The 12,507-nt window shown below is 43.6% G+C and overlaps 1 protein-coding gene across 1 annotated transcript in view; it reads left to right on the top strand.

The window, feature by feature from the left end:
* The window catches only part of gabbr2 (gamma-aminobutyric acid (GABA) B receptor, 2), a 127,776-nt gene that overhangs the window by 106,752 nt on the left and 8,517 nt on the right, over positions 1 to 12,507 (top strand). The window contains exons 14-17 of the mRNA XM_040188886.2: positions 9,952 to 10,062; positions 11,092 to 11,316; positions 11,567 to 11,749; positions 12,222 to 12,351. Coding sequence (XP_040044820.1) covers positions 9,952 to 10,062; positions 11,092 to 11,316; positions 11,567 to 11,749; positions 12,222 to 12,351 — 649 coding nt within the window. The remainder of the gene's footprint in view (positions 1 to 9,951; positions 10,063 to 11,091; positions 11,317 to 11,566; positions 11,750 to 12,221; positions 12,352 to 12,507) is intronic.

Below are 12,507 nucleotides of genomic sequence, written 5' to 3' on the forward strand. Positions count from 1 at the left end.
GACTGGCTGCTGTCTCTGGAGGCCACTGACAGTTGGCGTAATTGACCGTTTCTTTTCTATTATTTTGTGTTGTACGTAAAATGAATTAAGACGTGTGTGTGTGTGTGTGTGTGTGTGTTAGAGACAATGAAGGGATGGGATTAGGATGGTGTCTGTGTTGCTGTCTCTCCTTGGGCACCAATAGCAAACCATAAGGTGTTGTGTTTGTCAGAGCCAAGCTTCAGCTAGGTGGAGAGGTACCCCTGGGAGCGCCTGAGTCATCCGTGCTTGCGTGGACGTGTGTGCGCGTGTGTGTGTGTGTGTGTGTGTGTGTGTGTGTGTGTGTGTGTGTGTGTGTCTACCACAGAGTGACCACAAAGTGTTGGCACGACGGTCATATTTAGCCAAAGGCGTTGAACTCATTGTGTCAACTCCTGCAGGCTGCCATTGATGCCCCTATCCTATAACTCTCTCCTCTCCGCCCTCAGTGGGGCAAACTGCCCACGTTCTTGCCACTACTTGCCCCCGACACATGCGCGGGGGCCTTTGGGAGTTTGTTTGCAATTGCGCCTTTGCAGCTGCGCCTGAATGTGCATGTTTTTATGAGTGTGTGTGTGTGTGTGTGTGTGCTTCCTTACGGCTCTCCCAGCGCATCACGGAGCTCCTGCGGAGCACTGCTGCATTTCTGCTTCATTAGGTCTCTCCCTAAGGTTGAGCGAGAGGCCGGACCCAGCAGGCAAAGGATTGGGACCAGGGAATAGAAAGAATTGAGAGAGGAGGGCCTCGGGAGGAATTGAAACAAGTCAGCGTATTAAGGAGCAAAAGATGGAAAGCAAAGGGAACTTGCGAAACATGTGGCTAACCGAGAGGAAAAATGAGAGAAATTGAGAGTGGAAAGATTTATGGGACGCAGAAGAGAATGCAGATGGAGTCACTGAAGGAGCAGGAGGTGGAATGAAAAGACTATGGAAGAATAATTTGAGAAAAACATGGAGGTACATAGTGAGAAAGGAGAAAAGCCCTCTTTAAATAACTGAAAACTGCCGGTGAGATGGAATGATGGAAATATGTTTAAGGTCCTTCCAGCTGCTGAAAGACCTTTTATTGAAGCAAGTGAGCACATTCGGGTTGGCCTCTTCACTCGTGTTGTGATAGGATTCCACCAGATACTTGTACAGTAATAAGACATTTTTGTGGTGCAGTCCTCCAAATACCTGGATGCTGAGGCCAGCGGACGGTGGTCCGTGGAGAAGAGGGGATCTGTTTGGCTGTCTGCTCTTATTAGTCTCCATATAACACACACACACACACACACACACACACACACTTAAGCTTATGCAGCTGGCACCGCAGAAAACATCCATCCCAACCAGTGAAGTGTGTCTTGTCACATCTCGGCTCTGAGAAAGACAAAGGGGGCAACCAGACACAGGTCCTGGTTTTAAAGATTATTTTTAATACAAACTGATGATGAAAGAGGCTGAATCAATGGTGCAAAACAATATAAGCAGAGAGTGCTGTCTGTAGTGTGATTTTTCGTGTTGTTTTTAATAAGTGTGATAGAAGATACTCTGTTGTAGTGGCCTCACGGTAGTTGTGTCATTATATAACGTCAGCATACAGTCCTGTCTGGTGTTTCACAATTACTTACCCAAAGGAGTGTTCTTCCGGATTTAACTTTGGTACTAGTTAGTATTAAATGTAGTAAATGATAACAGAAGCATCATTCACCATTGACGGGGATAATTCAAAGAGGAGGATGAAAGAAATACAGTGAAAAGAATAAAATCGAGAGACGCTTTGGATCGAGGGGGAGGGAGATGCGTGACGCTGGTGTGGAGAAGTAGAGGAGGAAGGAGGACAGAGTTATATAATGGAAAAAGCAAAGTTTATGAGCCCTCCAGAAGGGCCAGTTTGAATCAAAGACACACAACTTGGTAGAGTAAGAGTAAACACTGCCGTCAGTATAGGTATCGCCTTCTGCTCCCATGGGAACGCAGTACTTAGAGACACAGTACTGTGCACTTTGGTTGGCTTGTGAATAACAGCGCCAAACAAGCCACCGCAGCACACGGCTCCTGGCAACTTGAGGCCTCAAAGGACTGAAATAATACTCTTGATTTGCAGGTACAAAGGGACACAGAAAGACAGATCCCTCTAAAGAGGAGAGTATGGTTTCCCTCTACTGGAAGTACAGAGACTCTTATTGGTATCCACGCGCAACATGGGTAACTACATCACTATGACAACAGCGTGTTCCTAGAGAATAATGGTTACATAGGACATGACTTATAGGGGTTTCATCAGTTAATGTCCCTCCTCTGCATAAAGAGTAAAAACAATGAATAATATAGGCCGGGCTAAAATACATCATTTATGTTCTGCTTTTTTTTTTATGTTTTCAATCAATGGTCCATTTTGTTTTACTAAGTACTGCAGCGGAAAGTATTGGCATACAAATTCATTCACTGTTACGTATTGCTCGTGGCGGTTTTAAATACAGTAGGTCTGCCTGTTCGATTTTCATGTTTAACACGGAAGATCATTCCCATTTTTTGAGGAAGATATTATATGATATAATGGGATGGTCTTGTATCAGATAGTGTAAACAGGAAGAATAATAAATAGAGAACAATCTAAATGATTTCTTGGCAGTGAAATCAGTTTCTGGCACTCATTTGTTTGAGAAAGGATGATGGGAAATGTAGTGAAGCGGGTAAAATGAAAGTTATTACTCACATAATGATGCTGGGCTTGTGTTTCTGTGTGTGATGGTTCGTAATTACTCCGACTGGTTCGCAATAAAGGGCAATGTCACCAAAGGCCGTTCTGGTATTGAACCAAATCGGAAATTACCGCCTTGAGGAGAAAAGGGAATGAGAATGAGTTTAAGGCAGAGTGTCACAAGTAGAATGATGAAATGGGAAGAAGGAAAAGGTCATCAGTGAATGTAACCCCCAGCCCAGCAATCAGAAACTAGAGTGGATTATATAGAGGAAAAATTCTATTAAATTTCCATTCGTGCCATTGTTTTGGTAGAGGGCACAGAGGTGTGTGTGTGTGTGTGTGTGTGTGTGTGTGTGTGTGTGTGTGTGTGTGTGTGTGTGTGTGTGTGTGTGTGTGTGTGTGCGTGCCTGTTTACTGTTGGGAAATGAAAAGGGAAATATGTGTTGCTTGTCGTTTTTTGCAAGGAAAGGTAAGCTGCAAAGAGAAAGATAGCGGGGAAGGAAAAGGAAGGTAAAAGAGAGCAGGATAAATACCTACGGGCGAGGTGATGTGTGAGAGTAACTTGTCATATCCGACGGCTTATCCGCGATTGTTGGTGCTTCATATTTGTCCCTGAGTCAACCATGATTGGGTTTCTTTGCAGCTACACGTCCTGATTATGGTAAATAATGGCCCCCGGGTGTCAAAGAGGGTGCTACAGCTGCACATTCTGACCCTGTAGCATAGCATTGGGTGAAGGTAAGTTATAATACTAGCACGTGTTCCAACTGAACCATGTAAACTGTGGTTAGGGAACGTAACCAGGTGTTTTCCCAGCTATAAGCAGAGGGTATTATGACCAGTTTGAGCTTATCGGCAGTCAGTATTGGGTGCGTAGAATATGCAGATACCGTTCACTTATCTGGCATTTCGAACTCCCAAGAAATGTGCCTGATCCCTCAGCGCCGCAGCACTTCCATAACGATGCACCCACCCCGTCTGCAACTATGACAACAATGACATTAGGCAGTTGCACCCCACATGCAGCCCGCAGCTACACGGCGTGCAGACGGCAGCGTCATGACAGGTAGGTGTGTAAAAATAGCAGCGGCGAGAGCCGTCGGAGCCCACGTTAGCGAAAGCCTTAGCTTGCAATGTGGCAGACTGTCGGGCCTTACTGCGGCATTTGCATATGGTAATGAGCCCAGTGTTCAGGGTTAGCCGCTTACACTAATGACGCGTTTAGCTTTTAATAAATCAGTTAAGAAAGCTCCCCGCTGAGGAACAGGCAACTGCACCAATGTCTGTGTGTGTGTGTGTGTGTGTGTGTGTGTGTGTGTGTGTGTGTGTGTGTGTGTGTGTGTGTGTGTGTGTGTGTGTGTGTGTGCATATTTCATTGAGTTTCTTTTGAGTATTTATTGTGGGATTATACAGTAATTTTCTCAGAATGCATAAATGGGTGAATAAATCTGTTTTTGAGCACTTATCTACTAAGTGTGTGCGTATTTCCTTCATAAATACGTGAAATGCGTCTTTGTGGAGGTGCTGATAGTCTTCTCTTTACTCACTTGTTGCACCATTTATTTGTCTGTTCACCTTTTACCTGCCATCTTTAAAACTTGACCTCTTTTACTGTTTTATTCTCTTAAAATGTCACCAGGTCTTTGACGGATTACACGGAAGCACTCTGCAGCATTATTTTCTTCTTTGAAGCTCCAGTTTGTTTCCAGACTTTAGTAAGTTAGGTAGTTAATTCGGAAAAAACAATCAGTCATTTGTCAGAACATAATTGTGGCAGTTTCGTGCAGAGAGAAGAGTAACACAAAGACATTTTGGTGGTGGTTAGATGGATATTGGGCCGTGGTACTATCAGAGGGATTAGTCCTCAAATGTGATTACTGTCTTGTATGGAAACAAGAATAAATGGGGGTTGACGCTCAAGAATGAAAGAAACCAGAACTATTTCAATACAGACATCATTTTATCATAATTGGTGAAGAAGACGTGAGGAGGAGGAGGAGGAGGAGGAGGAGACTCCTAAAAGGGATGGAGGAGTGGAGGGAGTGGATTCTGTAGTTTAATGAAGATTAAAGATTGAATGATTCGAAAGAGCATGTGTGAATCTGGCATAAAAAATAGTGTGATTTTCTTTCTTCTCGCCTGTACTTCTGTCTCATAAGCGAACCAGAATTGTTTTTGTGAGGATGCACTTGGGTGGAATACCCTGGTCTCCCATCCGGTGTGACACTCACTAAAACACACACACACACACACACACACCCAAGCCCCCTCCCATAAGCACACACACACACACACACACACACGTGTACGTACAGATGGTGTCCACGTACACCGGGAAGAGGGGCGGCAGAGACGTGGCTCTGGGGGGGCCAGCGGCGTCGTGCTGCCACCGTGGCCCCGCTGCATGCAGGTCACCCTCTGCTGGAGGCGGCACACCTCTAACCTCCCTCCCTCCCTCGCTCGCTCCCCCGCCTCCTTCTCTCACACCCCTCTGCCTCTCTTTTTACAACCTATTCACACTGGCACAGACCCACCGCAACACGCTTTTTTTTTTTTTAGATACTTCAACGGGCTTTTGTGGCAACAAAACAAAACAAAACAAGACTTTTTGCAACTCACAATGGAAGACTTTGGCGAGCTGTTCATCTGAAAATAATATAACAATAATAATAATAATATACACCAATATAAATAAACAATAAACATAATAAACAATAAAAATAATTGGAGTTAGTTGGTTTTCCCTGGGCAGTGTCAATGTGCAAAGTGTCCTTCTTGGTAACATACTCCCTATATTTTGTGATCAGTGGAGCAAGCAGAAAGCTAAATATTGATGCGATAAACAGTGTCAGGCTCCTTGGAAAGTTGTTGTAGTGGGATTTGAATCAGTCAGAAGTTTTCAGAAGCTGCCGTGTGACGGTTATGAGCCACCTGATGAACTTTTGCCCTTGTGTTCCACATCTGATCGTCAAGTTGTGAGCCTCATTAAGTGAATCAGGTGCTTTACTGTTATTGCACACTTATCAGGAACACGGAAAAGCTCCTTTTAATAATCTAATCACCTCAGTGGGGAGAACAAGCAAGTCAAACTGGGAAGAATCACTGGTTTCCAACACAAACATCAGACTCTATTTATTGAGGCGGATGAGAAGCAGGTGATGAACATTCACAGAAAATTTGTGATATTTGACTGCTGCTCTGTCCTTGAGCATACCGAACATCAGCTATTTCTATCTGATCTTGTAGTAGTTAATGTTCAGTGTCTTTCAATAATTCTAACTCCTCCTGCGAAGGGATATTTTACATTATTAAAATAACAAACTATATTCTAGTCGTTCATTATCAGTTTTTAACAGCAGCGTCCAATAACGGGAGCCCTCAGGAGGAATTATAGTTGCTGGCAAATTTTCCCGTGCACAACTACATTATAGTGTTATTATTAACCGTGTATAAAATGTCCATACGTATACTTGCCAAATTTGGGGGGCCTTCAAAGTAAAGCGTTGCAGCTTTCTTTTTCAAAGTTTTTTCAAAGTCCTGAAGCCTTTTGGCAAGCGGTAAACACGCCACGACTCTCCATTTGCACGGTTTAACGTTTTATTATTGGCGTTCATTTTCTGTGTTTGGAAAGTAAAATGCAACATTTTCTCAACAGCATTGTTTTTAACAGCAGTGTCTGTGGAGAATATACAGTGAGACTTATTGAATGCAAACAAAATAGGACAAATGGAATGCAATTGGTTGCACATTTTTGAAAAAGAAAATCCAACAACTATAGTTACATATTTTCCAGGCAACCTGCAAGATTAGGGGGAAAACTACAAGTCATTAAATTCAGAAATTAGGTTGCCATCTGTGTTGTGGCTGGGCATTTACAGTAATTGTTACGGCATGTGGAGCCAACAAGAAAATATCTCCTAAGTGGGTGTGAACTCCTTTTTGGCATTATCAGCAATTCCCCAGCATGCACCTCCCCTATCTGCTGGTCCAAAGGCCATTAATGTTGTTCAGAATTTTAGAGGAGGCTTGTGAAAAGTCATTTGAATGCTTTTCAAATGATTTCCTACAAATTACTACATCATGCAGTTGCCTTTCATCTTCCTATCTCTTTGCCCTCTGTGCTCCTGGTTTTTCTTTCTCCGCCCGTCACTTAAATCTCTCATCCTGGCTTTTCTACTCCCCCCTCATTCATACTTTAAATACCTCCATCTTTGTAACATTTCTATGAAATCCCGCAGGAGCTTCTCCTTACTTCTCCAGTACTCCAGACTATGAACCCAAAAATGTCATTCTTGGATTCCTTCCCATTCGACTAATGCCAAACAAATGTCAGTATCTCAACGTATGAAAACGGTTGTGGCCACACAGGATAATGTGTCGGCGTCTGCGTGAAGAGGCCTCCTCTCTCCCCGTCCCTGTGCCCGGGGGAACGGTTGGTGGGGCCGGTACCCAGCGGCACCGGCAGAACAACATCACGCTGACGCTCAACACGCCGACACCGCTCCGTGTTCTGAGAGAGATTTCAACTCGTAAATGATCTAATCACAACACCGTCATTTGTTTTTAGAACATTTTTACAATCGTTCTTGGGGACAAACTGTCTGACATTTCTTCGAGGATTTCCATTTTCCTTCACAGCCACAATACTACAACATAAATTGTTGCCACAAAGTCTAAAGCTCCACCCAAAATACTGTACGTATATTTTGTCCCCATCTCTCATTTTGTTTCTTTACTTCTGTCTCTTCTCCTTCTCTCTTGTTCTTTCACCGTTGTGGAACGGTTCTGCTTTAATTGCTAATATTAGCTATTAGCTAGTATAGTGCCCAATAACTCATATAGACACATCGAATTCAAATCTTCTTTCCTCCTTTTATCTCTTAAAGGAAACATGATTCTGTCTTCTATCTCACCGTCCATTTCCTTCTCCGTCGTTCCTCCACCACTCCTTTCCTCCCCTCATCTCGCTCCATCTGTCCATAGACAATGTGCCTCCCAGAGTGATCCCGTTAGAGGGTTAATGCTGTGAAAAATGACAGTGAACCACCACTTTTGCCGCCATCGCAACCGCTTTGCAGCCACATGCTGCCTACAGCCCTGTTGCCTAGCAACTCCCCAGACAGCTTCCCTGCAAACGGCGATGCCTGCTTCTACGATAGAATCCCGGGTTTAATGTGCCTTATATCTCATTTTGTCTTATCATTCTGTCATTAGTGACACAGGTTTACTCGGAGCTGTGACTTCTCAAAGAGTGCTGATGCAGAATCGGCCTCCCCGTTGAATTAACGCACGTCAACGTTGATCATTTGCGCAAGTGTGATGTCCTGAAACATTGTTGTCTGAATAACAGATTGCTCAGCTGAAAAACGTAAACAGAGGTGACAAAGATGCAGATGATGCAGTGAAGCTGTTTAGTGTCTAAGTCTTTTCTTCCATAAATGTATGGAAGGCGAAGGGGGTGAGGGACGTTTTGGATTGCATCATCTTGCCAAAAGTGAGCAGCAGTTTGCAGAATGATTGTCTGTGTTTCTAACATATTTTAAAATAAAATATGAAAAAAGGCTGCCTTGCTCCACTTTCCTGTGTTTCCACCTCCTTTATGGCATTTACAGCAGAAACACTCTACCGGTCCCTTTAAGTGAACAACATCCCAATGGTTGAGTCCCAGAGCACTGATGAGTCACATGGTTTCTGTCGCTGAAGAGGTCGCACGATTGTTACGACAAAGTGTGCGTATTCACTTCCACTGAGGCCATGAGGATCGTCGGCAGATGGTGGGAAAAGTTATGTCTACATCTGAGTTTTAGGGGATTTTGGCCAGCCGGCTTCTCTCCTCATTGCGGGAGTCTTTCAAACAAACAATGTGTGACGTGTCACTTCATACGTAATCCTTTCGAGGGACTGTGTGTTGACAGCAGAAGACCGCAAAGACAGCAGGAGCAAGCAGGGCGAGGAACAGCGTGTGAAAGTTGCATTTCCAAAGCAGAGACGTGGGAATTTAAGCCTGAGCGCCGTACTATAATATAACACTTCAAGGATATCCACAAATGATACAGTTTGGGCACTTTTCTGTTCAACTCTGTTGGGTGAATCACTGCAGCTTTTTAAGCACCAGTTTCCCATTTTAAGTGATCATTCTATAGTGAACCCCTTATTTAAATCCATCAAGGTCATAGAGGAAAGCATCAATAGCTGTAATTTCCATTAATGGGTCCTGAATGCAGAATGTGGGGGTCAAAGAGACCAGTGGAATTAGATTTTGCAACCAAAGAGGGACGTGTATGTGAGTATATTCATCATATGTTGAGAGACACGAAATGCACTGACGAACCAAAACGTTTCCACATCACTCCTTTCCTCATCTCTTCATCAACTCGCTTTCTGCCTTGAAGGAATTTTCTTCTGAACTGAACTTCTGCAAATAGAAGAAGACTATGGCGTAGATGCATGTGCACAAATACACACAAGCACCATCTGCCGAGCCTTGTCTTACTGTAACCAAGCCCGAAGACACACACACACACACACACACACACACAGCGAGCAGCATGGCATTATGCCCAGCCTTGCCCCAGGTGTCTCCGTGTTGATATATTGGTGAGACCTCAGATGGATCCATGCAGGGCCGGCTAATGCTCTTGTTAAAAGCTTTTCAAAGCTGCCTAACAGAGAGAGTGAGAAAAGAGGGAGGAGAGGTGACATGTTTTAGCGTATTAATATCAACCTCAGGTGCTAATTTACCCAATAAGTCACATGTGTCACCGGCGCTTATGAAAGACAGCGGAAGTGAACAGAAAGGCAAAGAAATGGAGGAACTAGGGCAGGATGGAGAAACGAGTGAAAGAATGAAAAGAGGAGGTGTAAATCACATTAGCGAATAAGCTTCATTAGTCATGCCCATTAGTGTCCTAAGCGTGGATTCATTTAACTTCAGCCGGCTCCGGGGATGCCCAGTGGCTGTGATTGGATGCAGTTTGATTACACACCTGAATGTTTGATCACTAACACGCGTTATTCTGACCGGCAGCGGAAGGTCTGCGCAGCTTTTGACCCAGAATGTTAAATTAGAACTTCCTCTAAAAAGGAAAATGAACGTGAAAACGTGCTTCTTTCTTCAGCTGGATCGCTGGTTTTCTCCATCTGTTTCTTACTGTACACTTTGCTTTTTTTTTTTGTTCACCTGCCTTACTTTTCAGAAGTTTGCACTAAATATTCGTCCTCTGCGTGTGTTTGTGTTGTCAACAGGCCGACCCCCAAGGCCGCGACATAGCCATCCGTCCCTTCTTGGAGCACTGTGAGAACACCCACATGACCATTTGGCTGGGTATTGTTTACGCCTACAAGGGACTGCTAATGGTGAGAGGAAAGGGTCAACATTTTATCACGTACCCACAGTGAGCATCATATACACACATTTACACTATGAATGTGCTCTACAAATGTACTGTATGCGCAGAGTCTGAGTGAAAAAAATATTTTTGAAAAACTAGACACGAACTCCGACAGTAATCCAATCAAATGAGATTTAGGGTGCAAGCTCGTGTAAAACCGCTCCTGACCATTAACTGGTGTGAGAAGGAAGATGTCACTTGTACCAGCTGTCCATGCAAAGTCAAGTCACATTTATTTATTTATTTATTCAGCCCAAATCACAAATTTGCCTGAATGGGCGTTACAGTCTGTACACCTTCTATATTTAGACCGTCTGTTCAAATGAGGGAAAGAAAAGCTTATCAGCGAATGAAAGGAATAACGAACCACAAGAGGAACAACAGAGGACTCTGAAGGCCAAATCGCATCTTCTGCTATTCATTATAACCATCTGTTGTTGGGACGTAATAGTTTCTGGACGAACAGACATGAAATACGATGTGTTACTGTGGATGTTAAGTACATGCATACTAAACAAGTTTACAAAAAAAAAATATGGATTAGGGAAAAGTTCAGCAATTTCTTGGTGCTGCCAATACAGGAAGGACTTACATGCACTCTGTTTTATTTTGTATTAATTCAACGCACAAGACACTGTATAAAGTGGTAATCAGTGAGGTTTATAGAGGATTTTATTACCTTATGATTGACAGCTAGCTGCTCTGCCATTCGTCCAGTCTTTATGCTAAGCTAACTGGTTACTGGCTCCAGCTTCAACAGACACACATGACAGCAGCGCAGATCTTCTCATCTTAACATATGAGTTAGGAAAGATTGTATTTTTTTGTAAAAAACAAATGACTGTCTTTTTGTCTCGCAGTACTCCATCTATGAAGAACGATAGAGAGCGGTGTTCAAAGAATATTCAGATACACTCATACATAGTCTGTTTCACCATTTCTCAAACATGTTCAATGAAAAGCAAATGTTAATCATCCTCTTTCTCCCCCACAGTTATTTGGCTGTTTCTTGGCCTGGGAGACCAGGAACGTGAGCATCCCTGCTCTCAATGACAGCAAATACATCGGGATGAGCGTCTACAACGTGGGCATCATGTGCATCATTGGTGCCGCCGTGTCTTTTCTCACCAGGGACCAGCCCAACGTGCAGTTCTGCATCGTGGCACTGGTGATCATCTTTTGCAGCACCATTACGCTCTGTCTGGTCTTCGTTCCCAAGGTCAGTGTGTGTGTGTGTGTGTGTGTGTGTGTGTGTGTGTGTGTGTGTGTGTGTGTGTGTGTGTGTGTGTGTGTGTGTGTGTGTGTGTGTGTGTGTGTGTGTGTGTGTGTGTGTGTGTGTGTGTGTGTGTGTGTGTGTGTGTTATGTTTTGGGTCACAAACCAGTCCCGTGTCTTACACGTGTAGCCTTTCTCCTCCATAAAGCTTTATATCAGAGTGAAGCTCACTAAAACCCCAAACGCCTCTTCCAGTTAATCACCATGAGGACCAACCCCGACGCAGCGACCCAGAACCGCAGGTTAAAGTTCACCCAGAACCAGAAGAAGGAGGACTCCAAGACCTCCACCTCAGTCACCAGCGTCAACCAGGCCAACACTTCGCGCCTGGACGGTCTTCAAACTGATAACCACCGCCTCCGTATGAAGATTACAGAGGTCTGACCTGAAGAATAACGTTCACGTTGTACTTTCATTTTTACGTTTATTGTCATTTCACAAAACAAGACAGCCATGCAGAGGGTTTCAATGCAATAGGTGCATAAAAGCTTTTTGCAGTTGAGCACAAGTTGAACAAGAGAAGGAAGAAAAAGCCGATCATTCAACTAGCTCACCATTTAACTGCCTCTCCTTAGTCCATTTTCAAATAGAATTTACTTAATTTGTAATAGCGAAGCAATTCTGACAGAGATGCGGTTGTTACCTTCTCTCCATTTTATTGCCTTAAAATGCTCGCATGGCTCTGCACTGACATTGAGTGACTGAAAAACAGAAAAGCACTATTTTTTTTCTGTGATTTGTGTAATGAGAGACTGTTCAGTTTCTGATCACAATACACTCGCTGTACTAATCATTGGTTTCACCCTCTTAAAAAAAAAAAACATGAACTAATACTTTCTTGTTTAAAAAGCTGGACAAAGAGCTGGAAGAAGTGACCATGCAGCTGCAAGACACCCCAGAGAAAACTCCCTACATCAAACAGAACCACTACCCGGATGCCAACAACATCCTCAGCATACGCAACTTCACAGACGGCAAAGGTGAGAACTGGCTCGATGGCGTTCTGTCGCCTATTGTATCCATTCAGTAGATAGAAAGCACTTATTCAATGTTTCATCGGGTAGAAAACTGCAGCAATACCAATACTGATATCATATACCGGATGCCATTGTTTTAATAAATAACAATCCAGTCCA

Source organism: Gasterosteus aculeatus, chromosome 10 (assembly GCF_964276395.1).
Source record: "Gasterosteus aculeatus chromosome 10, fGasAcu3.hap1.1, whole genome shotgun sequence".
Taxonomy (NCBI): domain Eukaryota; kingdom Metazoa; phylum Chordata; class Actinopteri; order Perciformes; family Gasterosteidae; genus Gasterosteus; species Gasterosteus aculeatus.